Raw genomic sequence first — 20679 nt, forward strand, 5'->3', positions numbered from 1 at the left:
TTATTTGTGAGATGGGTCGAGTTAGGTTGAAGCAACATGCAAATGTCATACTTATATGCTCAAATATGTTACTAATAATCAAATAATACAATTTTTCCTACTTATAAGAGAAAAAATACTATATTTTTCATAAGAGTAAATTGCACTTTTGGTCCTATGATTATAGAGGTCCCCTTAATTTCAGTACTTGACTTTAAAAACTAACAATTTAATCCTGTAACTATGCAATTTTTAACACATTTAGTCCTCCCGGCCAAATCGCCGGTCAAATGTCACCGGAAAAACGTAAAATTTTTTAAATTATTTATTTATAGGGGCAAAGTGGTCATTTCACGTCATTTCTTCTTCTTCCCTCACTTGCTGACCGGAGTTTCTTCTTTTTCTTCTTCCTTCACCTGCCACCCTCCTCTTCTTCTTCCATGACTGCTTCGTCACCTGCCACCCTCTGCTTCTTCTTCTTCCATGGGATGGATGTACACCCAACCGAATGAACTTCCACAATTATCACCACAAGTAATACTTCCCATCACCAATTCTATTTTTCACGAGTCAGTGGATTTTGCATAGAGTTTTATTCCTAAGATTGTTCTTTTTTTCATAACATCTTCTAAACAATTTATAGCACTGTAGGATGTCACTTCTCATGCAAGGATTCAAGAGAACAAGCAATGAGATGGAGAGAAGTGTATCATTTTGACATGCAGTTTTCAACAAGGCGGAGCGCGACGTCGAAATCAACCTCTCCCTCCCCGGTGACGGCTTCGATTTGGTCATCTGCGGCATTGCATTTTGAACTAATGGTTATCGTCAAGAACATGAAAGACATACTCAAATAGCCGCCACATTAATCAATTTCCAGTTGCCGGAGTGAAATGCCCCATCTGTTCTGCAAAAACAATCATACATTCTCTACCATTTTTTATCCCAATCTCTCTTCTCTCAGACTCATTCTCTATCATTTCTGGTCCACCTACGACGATTGCCTCGACCTTCTGGAAGACTCGATGGACCTCCTCGACCACTCCCTCAACTCCATCTTCTCCGGCGGCGGAGCGAACACTCAGGACGTGATGACGTGTACAGAAGGATTCTCCGACGCTAGGCGGAGATGATTTCTCTAGCATCCCTATACAACATCATTGCAAATTGTTGGACCATCGCGATGTTGTTCTCGCATCCAAAGACGATGGCTTCCCCAAATGGTTATCCGAAAGCGACCGGAAATTACTCAGCAAAGTTATCCGATGATTTCCCTTTTTTAACGTGAAATGACTGTTTTGCCCAATGAATAAATAATTTAAAAATTTTTACATTTTTCCGTCGACATTTGACCGGCAATTTGGCCGGGAGGACTAAATGTGTTAAAAATTGCATAGTTACGGGATTAAATTGTTAGTTTTTAAAGTCAAGTACTGAAATTAAGGGGACCTCTATAGTCATAGGACCAAAAGTGCAATTTACTCTTTTTCATAATAAGTAATGTTGACAAGTGCCCCTTACTTATAAGGGAAAATATAATACTTTTGAGGAAAAATGTAACACTTTTAAATCGAAATGTAAAAGTATTGTATTTTTCAATTCCTTAAAAGTATTACCTTTACCCTTATAAGTAACAAATTTTGTTATTCCTGATTAGTATTACATTTGAGCATATAAGTATGACATTTCTGCATATAAGTATTACATTTGGATCGTGACCTGCCCCGACCCGTCTCACAGTGAGACGGTCTCACACAAATTTTTGCCATAAAATAAACATGTAGATATCTCACAATAAATAATGAAATACAACTTAAATTATGAATACAAATAAACTTTAACAAACTTACAAATTATTAAAAACTTCATGATATACAACATTAGTGGTTGATGTAGAAGTTGTCGTTGAGTCATTGGCTATCAATATTGTAAGACCATTAGGGTTGTTGATCCGAGAAGCAGCAACGTACAGCTGACCATGTACAAAAACAGGTTTCTTTAGTAACAATCTTACATTTGACAATGTTTGACCTTGACTTTTGTTAATGGTCATTGCATATGATAACATCAACGGAAATTGTTTTCGTTGAAATTTGAATGGCAACCTTAGATCGGATGGAGACATGGACATCCTTGGAATCAAAACTTTTGATCCTTTGTTAGCATCAGTCATTATCTCAGCTTCAATAATACGATCTGCTAACTTTGTGATTATCAATCTAGTACCATTACACAAACCAATACTGTGGTCAATATTTTGCAACAACATAACCGGTGAACCAATTTTCAAAGTCAATGAATGGTTTGGTAAATTTGAAACTCTAATCATGTTCAAGAATTCATGGGTGTGTGCGTCCCCCCAGTATACCATTATCTGCATTTGCTTTGCACACTGTGTCACAACTAACATATGTTATACTCTTAGAAGTATGCAAAGTGCTCATATATTCGTTTGCTGAATTGACCACATCAAGTGTTGGTGCAAGTATAGCACGACCTTCAAGAAAAGCTGGATTACAATTCTCATTCACAAACATTGGAAATGTGTTTTTCACAATTGTTCAAATATGATCCCCATCCGACAGTAGCAGCATATTTCTAGGGATTTCTACTTCTACACATCCATCATTTGGTCCACCAGACTTTCCATTGCCAATATCAGCAATCCAGTTAGCAAAGCCTTCTAGTTTTTGTAGATCAATGCCACGTTCAGTCGCGTTGAGATATAGGTTTTTTGTAAGTTTCAAAACTTTACAACTGTTCTACAAATATGCGAATTAACTGCTGCAGATACAATATATTGCCTTGATCCCTTAGGAACTACTGGTAAGATCTGTCTGAAATCCCCACCTAGTACAACAGTTTTTCCACCAAATATCTTTGAGGAACTATTTGGATCTACAAAACGCAACAAATCCCTCATAGTTCGATCTAAGGTTTCAAAGCAATGTTTGTGCATCATGGGTGCTTCATCCCAAATTATTAAATTGGCCTTTATCAACAATTCAGCTAGATGGCTACCTTGTTTTATATTACATGTTGAGTCTTCATTTATTGCAATTAGTATTGCAAATTTCGAGTGAGCAATTCGTCCACCTGGTAACAACAAAGAAGTTATGCCACTTGATGCAACATTTAAAACAATTTTCCTTTTAGCTCGCAATGTGGATGACAAAGCTCTCCATAAGAAAGTTTTTGCAGTCCCACCATACTCATAAACAAAAAACAAACCAGACATGTATTAAATGTTTGGTTTGGTTTGGTGTTGTTTATTCTTATTAGTATCATAAACTTGTATTGTAATGAAACTACTACTGGGGTTACAATTGCTATTTGCAAGTGGATAATTTGTATTTTAAATTAAAATTATAGAGCAGTGTTTTTTTTTACTTAATTGATTTCCGACCACCAGAGGTGGTCAGAAACTCCCCCAAATAACTACTGCAGTGGGAATTTCCGACCATAGGTGGTTAGAAAGTTTCAACAACCAACTTTCTCGTGCGACGAAAGTTTCCGACGCTGCTATTACTGTGGACGGTATTTCCGGCTCTCCAAGTGGTCGGAAATGTGATCGGAACAGTGATTTCCAACCGAATTTTGGCGATTTCCGACCACTTTTCCGGTGGTCGGAAAATCACTGATTTCTAGCAGTGGAAACCTGTTCTTAGGGATGTGAAGGTCACCTTGCACTTTGGTCTGCGCATGCACAAGTTCGCTAGTTTGAGTATCCATGCATTTTTCAACTCCGATTGGGCGTCTACAAGTGGGTTTGTAGTGTTTATTGGGCGCAATATGGTATCTTGGGGTTGTCGCAAGCAGAAGACAGTCGCGCCAAAGTTACCTAGATTGTCTTTCTCTTGTGTGAGCTCAATGTTGCTCCGCGCCTATGGTGTGACAACTTGGGGCCAACATATCTTACGCTCATACCCAGTGGCGGATCCAGAAATTTTAGTCAGTGGGGGTGAAAACTTTTCTTAAACCGTAAAACATTTAGGAAATATAGTCATAGATTTGTTGTATAATTCAAATACAAAACACATTATAAATTATATATCTATTTATTAATATAAAAAAGTTATATATATTTATTATAGAAAAACACAGACCATAATCATAAATATTGTTGTATATAAGCGAAGAATATAACACATCAAAACTTTATAAAAGTATTAATAATAAAATATGAAACATAATTAATTTGATAAAATAATTCAAATAGAAAATACATTATAAATGACATTAAAAAAAAACTATATATATATATACAACAAAGCACAACCATAAAAGAGGTAAAGAAATTGAGACACTTAAAATCGAGAGTTGAGCAACACAAGATTTGAACACTTGCTATTTACTTTAATCAAACACAACCTTACCAACTACTCACCGTTTACATTTATCTTATTTTCTTATACTTATATCTAAAACAGGTACTATACATACATATATATACAAGGGAAATATATAGGTGGGGGTGGGGGTGAGTGGCTGCCCCCACTGTAGATCCACCACTGCTCATACCAAGCATGTGGAGATTGACTATCATTTCGTATGTGATAAGGTTGCAAGTGGTGCTCAGTGTCTACAAAGGATCAGTTGGTTGATATTTTCACTAAGTCTTTGCCATTGCCTCACTTTGTGTTCTTACGTGACAAGCTCAACTTTGTTTGTTATGACCTGTGAGCTTGAAGTGGTGTATTTAGGACTCCTACATTCTAGCATTTGTATTAGTGTTACACTCCCATTAGTTATGTGCTTGTACATGTATATATATGTACTACCATATATCTATGTACGTATGGACTTGTGAATATCTATTATACTAATAAGAGCCAAAGAGAATTGGACCTAAAATGGGTAGAAAAAATGGCGGTCAAATTATTTAATCAAATGGATGGTTCAGACTATCATTTTTAGACCAAATATTTAGACTATCGATTTTACAAAGTTGCAAACATTTATTTTAGTGACAATTATAATGAATTTCCTATATTATTTTGGATTCATATACTTTAAGTTACATATTTAAATAAACAAATTCGACATTCAATTACCTATGCATAAACTTCTCCTATATAATCTTGCATTGATATACTTTCAAATATTTATTTAAATATAAACATTGGGCATTAATCCATTCGTGCAATGCGCGTTTAAAACTAGTAATAATGTAGAGACTCATAATGTAGAGACTCATTGTTCTCATCATGGTATCCGGTAGTCTATGAAAGAAATCATGTAAATATGAATTAAAAAGAGCCAAGTGTTGACAGAAGAAGTTAGAACCACCCAATAGCCAACTAACAAAACCATCAATGCCACCAAGGCAAAACTCCCAGTTTGAGCAAACAGGTAGCTCTCAATAGATTGAAATGCCTTTACTAATAGGCCAAATTTCGTGCATTCAATTTTCTAGTGATTATTGAGTTTGGCTTTCGAACTTTTTATGGGGTCATAAGTGTGGGTTTGACAGATATTCAAATTTTGAATATTCTGTAAATATTCTAGTGGTAAGTTTTTTTTTTTTTTTTTTTTTTTTTTTTTTTAAACTAAACATAGTAATTTTTTTTAGAAAAAATATTTAAAGTAAAAATAAAAATTTTATTAAAGAAAATTATTATTTTTCTACTAAAATCAATACATAATTAATGTTCATTTTAAGATGTGTCAATCTTAACGAAGAAACTGAATAAATTAAAAGTGAATTTTATGGGATGATGACTCGGAAGATCACTTAGGCAAGGCGATTGTTCCTGCTACTGTTGGTGCACAAAAAAAGAAGAAGTGAATTTTGTAGATGGAGTAGCATTACTCTTTATAAAATTGTATCATTTCAATTTTGGCCAAAACTAAGAAATAACTAAAATGGTGCCAAAAAATAGATATATGCTACAAGCATTTCAAAAGTTCAAAAAAATTAAATGCAATGTGTAGAATAAGCATAGCCCCATTTGTTCAGACAATTGACTTAGTAACCCCAACAAGATTACAAGTTCAACTTTTTACAGTAGCGGTCTATGGCTTTCTTGATTTGAGACGGTCAGTTATGACTTACGAGCAACCTAAACTGATTTACTTCATTATTATCATTTGCAGGCTAGGGTGCAGGTTTCCTCGTTACTCAAAAAATGCAATGGGTCAACAATAACTTATTAATTTTGGCAGATTAAATTTACCGCTCTAAAAAATATTTTGAAATTTTGATATTTTTTTCAACTTTCATATATCAAAAGAGCTTTGTTTTAAGGCCTTTTGAGTTTTGAGAAAATATGTGAACCCTTATTTTAAACCACGGGGGTAAAGAGTAAATATTTACACGGGCTTTATGCTCCGCTCCGGAACCGCTACATTCAAAAATGACAATGACCCGGACCCACCGGCGTATTTATGACCGTTACAATAACGTTCCACAATTCCAGATTTAAAATTCCTGACCCTTTTCTTACCGTTGATCAAACATATCTCCTCCTTATCAGTTATCACCCCCACCATTCAAATTCAGAGATTCATTTCGCAATTGATCCAAAATTCTAGACTTTTTGGTGTTGTTCTCCAAGACCCATTCTTGGTTTCTTGAAAACTGGGAGGCCCAGATAAGAATCCATCCGATTTGAGTTGAAAATTTGGGAATTGATTCTTGGTTTTTCGCGGCGGCCATGGCGACGCTAGCTCCGGGGGTTTTGTTGAAGCTACTGGACGGGATGAATTCCGGGGTTAAGGCGACGAGCGAGCACAGGAGTTCTCTGTTGCAGGTGACAGACATTGTTCCGGCGGAGCTTGATGACAACGATCTATGGCCGAAACACGGTTTCTACATAAAGGTTTCAGATTCTTCACACTCCATATATGTTAGTCTGCCATTTGAGCAAGATGATCTTGTTCTCAGCAACAAAATGCAGCTTGGGCAGTTCATTTATGTGGACAGATTGGAGCAGGGATCGCCGGTTCCTGTGGCGAGAGGCGCTAAGCCATTGCCGGGGAGGCACCCATTGGTGGGAACTCCAGAGCCCTTGATGGGGTTGAGGGAAAAGGGAGACAAAAATAACCCTAATTTCTCAGCCCCAAGAAGGGGGTCTTGGGGGACACCCCAAATTGGGGCTTCTCCACTGGTTAGGAAGCCAGTCCCTCTTGATTTTGATCAAATCACACCTGTAAAACATGGTGGGAATGTTCCAATGTCTCCGGTTATTCGGGGAAGAGGAGTAGGGAAGGATGAAAGTGGGCTGAGATCTTCGGTTGGTGGCGCGTTGCTGTCTAAATTCGTCGAGGCTAAAGTGGAAAGTAGTCCTGCTTTGGTGAGGAAGAGTTGTGCCACTCCCACCATGCTCAAATTTCCCAGGAGCAGAAGTTTAGGCAATCGTGGCGCCGGATCAAGAATCATCAAAAGCCCTTTACCCTCATCTGTAGGTACATTTTTACTCTATGCCTAAGTTCATAGTGTGTAAAATCATACCAGTTTCTGTCTAAACTTTTTGTGTATAGTTTTGGTTCATTTGGTCTAGTCTAAATAATATATTCAACAAATGGTTACAATTGTTCTTTTTTTCTTATGTAAATGTAGGAAAAGAAAAGTTGCTCTCCACCTCCAAATTCAAGGAATTCAAAGATGGCAGCTTCTCCCAATACTTGTGCAGAATCACAGAACCCCCTTCCATGTCCAAAAACTTCTACTGTATTGCAACCTCAGTGTCTTGATTCACCCCCGGATAATGGTAGCCTGCCCATGAATCTGCCTGGAAAGCTAAGCATGTTGGGGAAGGTGCACTTCTATTTCCTCTTCTGCTGTTGATTTTGTTCTGTTGAATGTTATTAAAGTAGTAGTATGATAAAAATAAATTCATGTTGGATATGCTTTATCATAACAATTCCAGCAACACGTGACTAGGGGATGGTTGGACGGAGCCTTGAAAGGTCAAGTCCAACATCATGCCTCTCGATAATGTGTTGGTATATAGAAATAAAGTTGTGTCGTTGTTACTATCCATATAGCTTTTGGCATAGTGGTAAGCATGAAAATTTGTGTAGGTTAAGACTGGCAGGTGCTTGATCATTCGAGCACCACGTGCTAGGGCACTATGCCTGTTGAAAATGTGTCGGTATATAGACATAAAGTTGTGTCTTTGCTACTATCTATATAGCTTTGAGTGTAGTGGTAAACGAAAAAAATTGTGCAGTTAAGACTGATAGGTACTTTGTGTGTTCCAGGAAGCTGTACAGCAGCGCGAAAAGGCGCAGAAGGTTGCTCTTCAAGCACTAAGGGATGCATCAGCCACAGAAAACTTAGTCCGTTCTCTCAAGTATGGAAAATTTCTCCACATAAACATAGTTTCTTTCAGACAGACACAGAAACTAAAGAAACTATCTGTTGCTAATGTGTTTTGTTTTGTGGGTTGTTTTTAGGATGTTTTCAAACTTGAGCAGAGCAGCAAAAGCAGAAGCCCCAGCAGCCTCATTTGATCAGTTCCTTGAATTCTATGAACAATTAGTGCAAGCGAAAGCGGAGATGGTATCGATTCAGGCAGCCATTGCAGCCTCAGAAATGGCTCAAAATCCAAACATTGAACCAAAAGGAGGAGGAAAAGAGCATGAAAACAACCACCAATCCCCCTCGGTTCTGCACGAAACAACAGCCGAAGAAAAGAGAAACTCAGACTCAAAGAGAAGGGCTGCACTTTACAAATCAATTGCATCCTTCCCAGAAAGAAGTGACCAGAAATCATCAATCCTGGGAAAACATCTCAGATCAAACCAAAAATCTGCCTCAACTCCACTCGGAAAGCTGCTGTTGCAGCAGCAGCAAGCTGAGTCGAGTGTTGAGAACGACGAGAACAAGAAACCTGGGGGGGCTTCTTCTATTAGTGGCTTATCCAATACAATCAAATTGGGGCAGCAGATTGAAGATGAAGCTGGGAACTGGTTCATGGAGTTTCTAGAGAAAGCACTTGAAAAAGGCATGAAAAACCCCAAAGTTCCTCAGTCACTTTTACTCAAAGTTATAAACTGGGTAGAGGTGGAACAGTGTGACTCTAGCAAAAGACCAGTGCACAGTAGAGCAGCAAACATAGCCAGGAAGTTAAGGATTAAGGTGAAGAATCCTTGAGATTTTAGCCATAATTCTTTTGGTTAGGTTGTGTCAACTTTGTGGTTTATTTTGTGTTTTGAGTGCCTGGATTATCATGTCTTTTATTCCACATTCTTTTTACTAAGCCTTCTCTCTTAAGGATATTGCTCTTGTGTCTTATTCCTTGTACATTTCTTAGTTCTTAGAGCTTAAACTGGTTCTGCAATTTGCTTGCAAACTGGAAAAACAAAGGTATTAGTGTATTAGTATTTCACTATTTCTCATCAGCTCTTTGTATTTTCCACTAATATACAGTTAGTACAATTGTTATACTTGCATTATGCACTCTGATCCAAAATATCTTTTTGATTATGTGTTTGCAATTGACATATTTTGTTAATATGTTCCGTACATGTAGTTAATTGTTTGTGTGCTGGTAAATAAATTGAAGGAATATAACATATTAACTACAAACACATAAACCCTTAACTGTAGTCTGTAGGTATAGAATATTTTAACTGTTAACACATATATTGTGTCAATCTGCAGTTAACAAATTCTATATTTCCAGTTAACAGTTTATGTGTACGTTATTATATTATGTTCCTTCAATTTATTTATGCGTATGGGGCAGTCTTAAATATTAGGCTAGATGTTCTATCCAATAGATGTGCCGAGAGTTTGGAGGTATTTTCATCATGTTGGTCCCAGAAAAAATATTTACATAAATTTGTGAGAGAATAGATGTTAGGAGTATTTTTGTTAGTAAAATAGTAAACCCAATTCTTATCGGTATAAATCAACTAAAAAATACTGACCCACTATGATAGTTTATTAATTTGTGGGCTTGGAGGTAAAGTACGTAAAATGGAAAAACTAATTGCGTCTGCCGGGAGTCGAACCCGGGTCTAATGCTTGGAAGGCAATTATCCTAACCGTTGGACTACAAACGCTTGTTGTGTTTATTGTGAAAGTAAATACTATCAAATGCAGATGGTTCGTGGAAATTAAGATAATAGATTTAGAATGAGTTACTCCCTTTGTATTTGGTCTGTCTTAGCTACTGGTCAATCTAACTTTTTACAATTTTTAAATTCAACTTTTTGTATTTAATAGTAATTTTTATATAATTTCTAAATATATAAATTTTATATACTAACACTAAATTAAATTTTACAAAAAATAAATTATAAATATTGAATCAAATCTCGTTAATTAAATAAGACATATAAAATGGGACGATGAACTTAAATATAATTAATTAGTTTGAAATATGATTCGAATGTATCAAGGTTTTTTTTTTGTTTTTTTTTTTTAAGTTCAATTTTGATAACATGAATTTGACTATTAGCACTTTTTTGTTTAGACTAAGTAAACAATTATGTATTATAAGAACAATATAATATTTCAATGGATAGAGAATTTTTAAGCCTTTCTTTTCTATCAATATTTTAACCCAATAGCTCATTAAAATTACGTGTAAACTCAATTTGAGCATCGTTATAATTGTAAAATACTACGTTAATATTGAGTATTAGGACTCGCTATTTATATATTTAAAATATTTGTTTTTTTAATCAAAAAAAAATATTTGTCTTTTGGCTACCCCTAATGAGAAGGAAGTTGGTGGCATGATACAACTTGTACTATCTACTAAGTTCTTATTTGGTTGTCATTTGGGTATTCTAGGATTTCCTTATTTCATTGTATTTTTATAATTTAAATAATTTTTTTAATATGAAATAAATATGTTATATAATAATAACTAATTTATATTGTATGTATGAATTATTCTATATTAAATTTTTTTTACTTATATTTCATTCATTAATTACTATTATCATACCCAAATAATGATGATTTATATTCTTTATTAGTAGAAGTATTATGATATATTTCTCTATATGCAGCATACTTATTTGTTTATAATCTTAATTTTAAATTAATATTTTTGTGATTAAAAAAAATTCAAGAAAATATTAATTTAATATAACTAAAGAAAATAATCATTATTAGATGGTGATATTACAGTATTTTAAATATTATAGTATTTTTCTCAAAAAAATATTATATTATTTTTTAATTTATACAATTTTACTTGGGGAAAAGGGTCAAATAGACCACCGAACTCTAAAAAGTCAATTAGCCCCCTAAACTTTTTAAATGTGCGATTAGCCAATTACACTATCAAAAATTGATTTTGATGCAATGAAGCTCAAAAGTCAGTTAATGACCTTCTATCACAGGTCATTAGGATTCCACTAACTTGTCGACGAGATTTCGGCGAAATTTCAGGCTAAAAGTGATCAGCGACCAACGAACGATCGCCGGAGAAGACGACCACCTAGGTCACCTTCTCCTATGGTCACTTTCTCTACGGGGTCACTTTTTGCTTGAAAGTTTGGGGACTAATTGACTTCATCTAAAGTTCGATGGCCTATTGATCATTTTCCCTTTTACTTAATATGAGTATATAATGTCTTATATTTATATAATTCACATTTTAAGGAAATTGAGAGGTGCAATTAAATATATATATTCTATTTAAAAATATAATGGGCATTTGTAGTGATTTTCTTCCTACATGTGGATTTATTTTTTATTCGGAATTTGATGTTATTTTCCCTTTTCTTTTTGAATTTACAGTAATTCAGTTTTTCTAGTTTTTTTTTTTTGAACTAAGTGCTATTAATGTTGTTTAAATTAGTTTGAGTATAAATAAACAATAAATTTGAATTCCAATGGTAAACGTTACAATTAAACAATTGTTTGAATGGGTTTGTGGATAGCCATGGATGTTGTTGTCCAACAATTATGAATGCGTTTACTCACAGATAGAGCTAGAAAGTAATTGCTATAAAGCATTTAAATACATGCGACCATCTAGTTGTCGCATCATAAGGTATTTAAATGGTCCATAATGTGGATGTATAGGTCCACATATATCATCTTGAAGATCCTTTCATATCATAAAATTTCTCGGCATTCAAATTTTTAAAATAATTAGGGTTCATATCTTCCCCTAATGCCGTGAAATGATCTTCATAAATTATACAGGTGATTCAATACCAACTTTGGTTGGTAATGGCCTTATAATCAATTTTCCTTGGGAACATGCAGAACGGGAGAATTCATCTCCTCAAAATATTTTCTGTTTCCTCAAGGTATGACCATTTGTATTCTTGATTGTTTTTATCAATCGATCATGCCAAATCTTAAAATCATTTGAATCAGTAAACCTTTCGTTTACGATAAGATTGGCTTCAATAGCACTTATTCTTGTGCAATATAATTCATAGGGAAGAGCATGAAATTTTTTTCATCGCATATTTCATTCCCAATATTGCCTTTGTAATCTGGAGGAAATTTTCATTTCCTTCTTTTATAGTCTTCACATGATATCCGTTATTTCGAATATCCTTGAAACTCAGTAGATTTATGTGAGACTTTGGAGAGAACAATGCATTCTCAATCATCAATTTTGTTCCACCAGGCAATAATATATTAGCTCTTTCAAAGCCTTTACTCATTTTTGTACTACCATATATTGTAGTGATAAATTCCTCATTTATCATGGGTCCAATCAAGAGTGATGATATATTCATTTGCTTCTTTCAAGCATATAATATGTAAAAATTAGATATCACATCAAGTATCATGAATCATATTCAATTTTCACCATATGATATTTGGAAATAGTATGCACTAAAGATGAGCATAGTTATCTATATTATCCCATGATATGATAGCATATCAAAATAACTCGCATATAACATATGTATATGGGATAGATCTTATGGCATACAATAAATATTTATTATGCCAAATAGCCACATAAGAGAGCAAGTTGTGACATAGAAACAATTATCACATAATATTTATGGCACTCACCATAATACATGAAATGGTGATATCTAATATGCGAGCCATAATACTTTATGCTCTCAAAATTTAATCATCAATTGGATGCATAGATATAGATCATATTCTTATCATGCCATAGAAAAATAAGATCAAATAGACAATTTGATTTGTCACAGATGTATATAACACCGAGATATCAAATCAAGATTTTTAACCGCAATACGTCGTTATTATGAACAGTACCCCGACCATATACTGTTTACTTTTTGACGAATTTACTGGAAATCGTAATCGTCTTTGACAATATTGCTTCATCTATTCAAATTGATTGACATTCAATATAAATTTAAACCTTCAGCTTTGCCTTTCAGTTTACTACACTTCTGTTCATTTCTAAACTTTCCTCATTCCAGACCTTAAATCGTTTTCATTTTTCAAAATGGCAAGTTCTTCAACCTCATCTACTCCTCACTATTCTACATTTGATAATCATTCATTTTGGGATGAGGTATATTTATCACCATTGAGGGATAGCGAACCTCTTTTGTGTACAGGTAGTTCATCATAAGTTAACGAGACTATCAGTAAGGGTTTAATAATTCACATCTTAATATGTAAGAGTAATGCTAACAGATAGTTTTCTAATGCAGGTATTACAACTGCAAAAGCTGTAGATCCAAGTACTACCATAATTGTAGAGGAAAATAATACTACTGCAGATGTAACTGATATAAATAAGAATATATTTATTAGGATAAAAAGGGAAAGAACACGTCGTGATTCTTCATCAATAAGTTTAGAAGAGCTTTCAAGATATTTTCATCTGAATACAGCTCAAGCTGCAAATAAACTGCAAATTGGGCAGTCTACCCTTAAGAGAAGATGTAGGCAATTAGAAATTTCATGCTGGCCTCAACGGAAATTCCTAGCTTTGGAAAGGTTATATAAAAATGTTCAGGTAATTTCTGTCTATTTCTCAATTCAATATCATTGAAGGAGAAATAATTTAACAAATTGTTTTATAGGAATTTGGTGAGATCAAGGAGGAAGCCGAGCTAAAAAGAATAATGAACGAGCTGGAAGATAAGAAGAAAATGTTGCTACAAGATCCAAACTTGAAGTTGGATGAGGCAACAAATAAACTCAGAGTCAAATGTAATACAAACATTTTCAAAAAGAGAATGTATATGGACTCGATAGATTTTTCTTCCACTCTTCTTGCGAGTTCGTCACAGGTTTTACCATTTCCTGACATTCCTGAGTTAGAACCTCAGGAAATAGATGATGTACTTAGATTTCTACATGATGATAAATAAAGTTATATTCATCATTAACTATATATATATATTTTTCAGAATTATATAAAAATTCTAATTTAGTTTAAAGCTCTTAAACGAAAGTCACAAAATTTTAATCAAGATAAATAAATTCAAGTATTATACTAGTCATAAAATATCACAAGTAAGACAATAATTATGCATATGCAATAACTCACAAGAATATATATACATATGCAAATATTTTATCATATTAAAACATGATAAGGCAAACCTCATCGGAGTATGGTCGAAACCTCCGATATCATATTCCAACGGCTAGTATTCACGGTATTCCCTTGCTTAGAGGTTACCGGAGCTAGAGCGGACGAAGGTGGAGATGGATGTTGGATATGGACGGAACAATTCGTGCTGATAACGTGTTGTGAAATTTGATCGGGACTATAGTATTTGTAATAATAATAATAATAATAATAATAATAATAATAATAATAATAATAATAGTAATAGAATGATAATAGTAATAGTAAGAACAACACCATAATGGTACTAAGGAGAGAGGATCTTGTATTCATCTATCTATGTTCGGATATAATGTACAAAGGGGATGTGGGTATTTATAGCATCAGGATGTGAATAAAGTAATATAATTTATACAAGAGATGGATAAATGTCTTGGCTAGCTGAATTGGTGTGTTAAGCTCTTAAAGGCCTTAGTCAGCTTAGAGGATGCGTGTTTGTTTCCCAACAGCATAAGTCATCACCTTTTTGGAACTTGAAGACTGATTGCATGTTGAGAGTTTATGTCTAATACTTACTACACGTAAGTAATACCAATATCTCAGTTGGTAAGACTCCTCTTTTGCACCAAGTAGTCTTGGGTTCAATTCTCTCCTTAGACATCCACTTGTATCTTTTATTCCATAACACAAAACTTTTTTTTTTCAATTCATTTTAACCTTAAAGCCAAGTTGCACCATTTGAATAAAAGTGCATATGAAAATTCAGTCAACAAATCAACCGTTCAATTAAACGATTTGTTCGACATTATAGTGTTATTTGAACATTTTTTTTCCTTATTATTATGTATATATATACTAGTTAATCATATTCATATATATATTCCTTACAATTTTATGTTATAAATTTATTTTTGTCTAATGGAAGAAAATAGAGATTAAATCTAAATACTCTGATATAAATTTCAAATCAACAAGTTTCAAAATTCGTGGCATTGTATTATTATAATAATATTAAATTTTACAATTTGTGCTATAAATTTAATACTTTTATTTTAATTCAACACAAATTATTGTCACTTGAAGAGTTGAGGTTGAATCATCCTTGAACATTGATTTTCATCCTAACATCCTACCCTGTAAAATCAAATTGTACCAAATTAGAAACTAATCAATGCACGTTAATACAACAAAGGTAGCGTTATAAAATTAAACTTACTTTTGATATGAAATTTGAATCTTTCCAGCATTACGCAATGCATTATCTTGGCCCGGCTTTGCCAACGCACCAAAAGCTATTCCACTCAAGTCAAACCAAACCGGCACAGCGTTGCATGCACCAGGGCATTCATCTGTAATACGAATTTTTATTGGATTTCCTGAACACATAGGATTTGAGTTGCATTTTACCTGAAATGTACAATTGATTCCCTTGAGAATATTAAACTAAACACATATAAACAAAGCATGACATAGGAGATCAATATGTAACTTAGCAACAAGTTACACTTCGTCTCATATATGATATAATAGATCTGAATTCGAATCTCATCATTTCTCATTTGATTAAATGTATCATAAAAATACATAATAAAATAAATTTGTTTTATCATATTAGCATGGGCAAAAATGTCGTCCAGTTTATATACCTGGTAACATTGTCCACAGCCTTTGCCATTTTGATATAAAGCTTGATTTCCTGCTGCTATTAAAGAGTTGTATGGAGGATTGCCTACATTTCCAAATCCACAAGCTCCAGTATCTACAAATAGTGTAATAATAATTTAAATTAATTTAGTGTGCTTCACACAATGGTATTGGAGCAATATAATAATCTAATACATATAATATATTCACAAATAAATAAATAAATATACCAGTTCCATGTCCATTGGGTGGACCGTACCATGTTGCAGTAGCAGGTGCGAATCCAGCTAAAGTTGTATTACTAAATGAATTTCTGCATAAACAAAATTTAAAGAGAGTGAAGAACACAACAAGAACTATGTGGTGTGAAGAAGCCATGACTAGTTTTTAGTTTTTAATTTGATTCTATTGGAAAAATTGAACTTCAGTAGTGATTCTTATATAGTAAAAGAATTTTCTCTACTTACCGTATAATCCTATATTAATTACATAACGTTGTGTAGAACAATTACTAGCACTTATTATAACTTGAAAATTCTAAACGCATAATTAGAAATTGGTAATCGTATTATCTTCAAAAAATTAATTACTATATATGTTATTATGTATTAATTATTTTATCGACAGGTACATTTATATAATATCATTTTACTGCTTTTTTTTTTTATAGTTTTATTTAATATCAACATTAATTGTGGAATAAATTCTTGTAACCCAAAATAATTTGCTATTTATTTTGTAGTTTCCTTATTTTTTAGAACTAATTAATTATATAAGTATTTCTTCCGCCAATTATATAAGTATTTCTTAAAGTACTAGCTAGTTGTAAATATGCACCATGTGTGATTGAATAATACCAATAAACAATAAAAGTTTAGTAAAATTAAATGATCGATCAAAATAAATAAACATATAAATCCTATAAATATTAGAAGATGAAATTTTAATTTTTATGATAAGAAATATTATTATCTAGCATAAATTTTTGAAAAATGTATTGAGCTTAGTAGGTATTGTGTTTCAAAAAGATTAGATTTAACCGTCTCCATCTAGCTGAATTTTTTTTGTATTACTAATATTAAAATAGTAATTATTTTATTTAAAATTATTTTTAAATTAGTAACTGACATGTTTGCATATTAAGAGGTAAACAAGTCATTAATTTGCGTTGTTCAGAAACCTAATTATAGTTTGGCGTGTAGTTTTTTTTAGTACCATTGACTCTGTTACAATGTAGTATCTGTTCATAGCTACTTTAATTTCTCAACCAAGTGAAGCACAAAGAGCCAATATCACCTCTACTGAGGCTCGAACCCACCCCTCCCATGTGGGGTGCCACTAGACGTTTGAGATCAGATCTTGTGCATCGATGTAATGTTTTTTAATGGTCTAGATTGAATGACACACACACTCCGTTTGCACACATTTAATTACCGTTCGCACACACTTCAACTTGGAATCTTAATCAATCTAGACCATTAAAATATTTTGAGATCAAATCTTGTACATCGATCTAAACAATTTTAATGGTATATATTGTTTTACACACCCTATCCGTTCGCACACATTTAATCACCTTCAATTCGCACACACTTAATCACCGTTCGCACACACTTCAACTTAGAATCTTAAATCAATCTAGACCATTTAATTATTACATGGATGCAAAGGATTTGATCTTACGATCTAACCTAAACAAGTGATCTCATATGATCCTAACTCTCTCTCTCTCTTTTATATATATATATAGGGCGCTCAGGTGAGAACCAATGCCCAAGAAAGAACTGAGAACCAATCGTATTCTTCCACGTGTCCAGATGTAATGGATCATATGTAATTAAAAAAAATGACGCGGTGGTATTTCATAAATAATTCAAACTTTGGTGCAAGTAACATTTGTTAAAAGTGCAAGTATGCAAGTAAAATCACTTAAAAGTGCAACCATTTTCACTTAATAGCTAGTGCAAGTAATTTACTTTTTTAGCATTCATGCACCTAAATACCTAATAATAATGTCTTTCACATTGATGCACTTAATGATAATATTTGGTGCAACTAATGATAACCTTGGGTGCACTTAATATTATATTGATGCTCAATGTACATTATTTGATGCATTTTTAATACATCTTACTAGTACTTTTAATCCATTTTACTTGCACTTAGGTGCACTATATGAAACTGTTACTTGCAATTTTAACACAATTTACTTGCACTAGAAAGTTCAATTATTCACGAAAATGTCTCCACATTTTAAAAAAAAAACAGTGTTTCTGACCGTTAGATTTGGACACGTGAATGGCTGCGATTGGTTATGAGTTCTCTTATATGCAGTTGGTTCTCACCTGAACTACCTCCTATACATATGTATATATATATATAGGATTTGGATCCAATGAGACCCCTATACTTACACGAGATCGTGAGACTACATCTAAACCATCCGTTGGGTTTATTTAATGACCCAGATTAAATATTGTGTGCATAGGTAAAATTAGATGTAATAGGGGTATTTAGGTATTTTGGATCATTAGGGATTTGAATTATAGGTCGTGTGGTTGGGTGGGGTGGTTTTGTATGCTTTTTCAGCGGTGGGATAGGGCTGTTGGTGTGTGTTTTGTTATTTTTGGGCTTTTCGTTTTTTTTTTTTGGGTAACGGGGGAGGACCGGAGGATTTTCACGTTCGTGTGCAAGTGGTTGCAATGGTTTGTGCACTTTTTGGGCGGGTGTGAGTGGCGGCGACGACAGTTGGTGGCTGTTCCGGACATCTGCGAGTGGCGACATTGGTGTAGTACAACTAAATTGCTTTTTAGTGCCTACACTTTTCACGAACATATTATTTTCGTCTATTAATTTCGAATGCAGAGTTTATTTATTTAGATGTAATAAATTTGGTTGGAATGTCGTTTACGCACTTACTTTTTCATTTTTACTTACTCTGGATAGGTCCTATTCATACTAACTACTAAACATGTATACGTCTTATGCACACATAGTTGGGTATACACGCACCTAAAACGGCTATAAACCTCTATATTACAGCAACACACACAAAATGCACACACATATAATCTAATCTGAAAAATGCACACACGTCGTATACGTAATGGGCATGCTAACTAAACGCATATAATTATGGTTTCACACTCAACTGGACGATGACGCACCGGAGGTAGCTCTTCACTTCAGTAATACAGATATGTGTTTAGTATTTCTCACACAATTTTGGATAGCGCACTCAAACATTTTAGTCTTGCTCAGTGAAATGCACACTCCAAAATTCGAGCATGCACACACCCTACATATGTGATTCACTTTGACTACTGTAATATGGTTTGGTGCAGTAATATGCACACACCTTTTCCAGTACACGCACATAGGGAGGGTATGTCACATGCATTCTATCAAACTTAAGGAAAGATTGCTGCACACGCCTAGAATCATACTCGCACACACCTACGAATCTCATAACAATTTAAAATAATCGTAGTAATCAAAACTATCCAAACCCTATGTTGCCTTATCAAAAATTTTCTCTAATCACCTAAATTGGGTGCACTCACCCCTATTAGGCCAACATTCAAGACACATATTCCAACACACTCCTGCACACGCGAAAATTAATAGATGCACACACCTTAATATGCACACACCTGTTCCATAATATGCACACACCGGCGAGTTCTTCATCCATGGACGCAATCTAGAAGACGACAACGATAGTTTTTTTTTAGGCACGGATGTTGCATTTTTTTAAAAAACAATTGAAATCTAGAATTTATTTCTACCATGGATATGATCCTTTAAATTAGGAAAATATTCTATTTCATTTATAATCAAATTCTAACAACATAATGAAATTACAATGCCACCCTTATGTATTAATTATACACTTATATAAATGACATTTTAAATTCAATCTCATCCATTAAATCCAATTTTTTAGATGGTTGTGATGGGATCTCACGATCTCATCTACAAGGGTGGTCTCATTGGATCCAGCCCCTATATATATATATATATATATATACACACACACGTAAGGACAAATCTAAACCAGTGATCTAGTAGATCTAACAGTTGAAATAAACAAAATTTTATAATATTTATGAAAATGGCCTCGCTCATTTTAAAAGTTTATAATATTTATAAAGAAGACCCCGCTCATTTTTTACTTGATTTCTCATCCATCTGATCTTACAAATCAATGGTTTGGATTTGTCCTCACGTTCTCACTTGGGCGCATAGTTCTCATATGATTAGGATTCTATACATATATATAATATGTACACACACACACACACACATATATATGTATATATATATGTACATATTATATGTATATGTACATATATATATGTACATATACATATATATATATATGTACATATATATATATATGTATATGTACATATTATATGTATATGTACATATATATATATATATATATATATACATATACATATATATATATATGTACATATATATATATATATGTACATATTATATGTATGTGTACATATATATATATATATATATATATATATATATATATATATATATATATATATATATATATATATATATATATATATATATATATATATATATA

General features: G+C 33.3%; 3 protein-coding genes and 1 non-coding gene across 4 annotated transcripts; 2 read left to right on the forward strand and 2 right to left on the reverse strand.

Moving 5' to 3' along the window:
• Positions 1-6470: 6470 nt before the first annotated feature.
• LOC116027149 lies at positions 6471-9381 on the forward strand. The gene is made up of 4 exons (XM_031268586.1): positions 6471-7382; positions 7541-7738; positions 8185-8276; positions 8380-9381. Exons 1-4 carry the CDS (start codon positions 6636-6638, stop codon positions 9077-9079), a joined length of 1737 nt encoding a protein of 578 aa, XP_031124446.1. The 5' UTR covers positions 6471-6635; the 3' UTR covers positions 9080-9381.
• Positions 9382-9921: 540 nt separating this feature from the next.
• On the reverse strand, positions 9922-9993 carry TRNAG-UCC. Its single transcript has one exon. It is a non-coding gene; the product is annotated as a tRNA-Gly (tRNA).
• A 3350-nt stretch (positions 9994-13343) lies between these two features.
• LOC116027030 (protein RKD2-like) lies at positions 13344-14220 on the forward strand. Its single transcript, XM_031268457.1, has 3 exons — positions 13344-13458; positions 13555-13862; positions 13930-14220. Exons 1-3 carry the CDS (start codon positions 13344-13346, stop codon positions 14218-14220), a joined length of 714 nt encoding a protein of 237 aa, XP_031124317.1.
• A 1287-nt stretch (positions 14221-15507) lies between these two features.
• On the reverse strand, positions 15508-16445 carry LOC116027031 (putative expansin-B14). The gene is made up of 4 exons (XM_031268459.1): positions 16298-16445; positions 16070-16182; positions 15640-15830; positions 15508-15557 (listed from the first exon to the last, which is right to left on the reverse strand). Exons 1-4 carry the CDS (start codon positions 16443-16445, stop codon positions 15545-15547), a joined length of 465 nt encoding a protein of 154 aa, XP_031124319.1. The 3' UTR covers positions 15508-15544.
• Between the last annotated feature and the right edge of the window lie 4234 nt (positions 16446-20679).

This window comes from Ipomoea triloba, chromosome 8, assembly GCF_003576645.1.
Source record: "Ipomoea triloba cultivar NCNSP0323 chromosome 8, ASM357664v1".
NCBI lineage: Eukaryota > Viridiplantae > Streptophyta > Magnoliopsida > Solanales > Convolvulaceae > Ipomoea > Ipomoea triloba.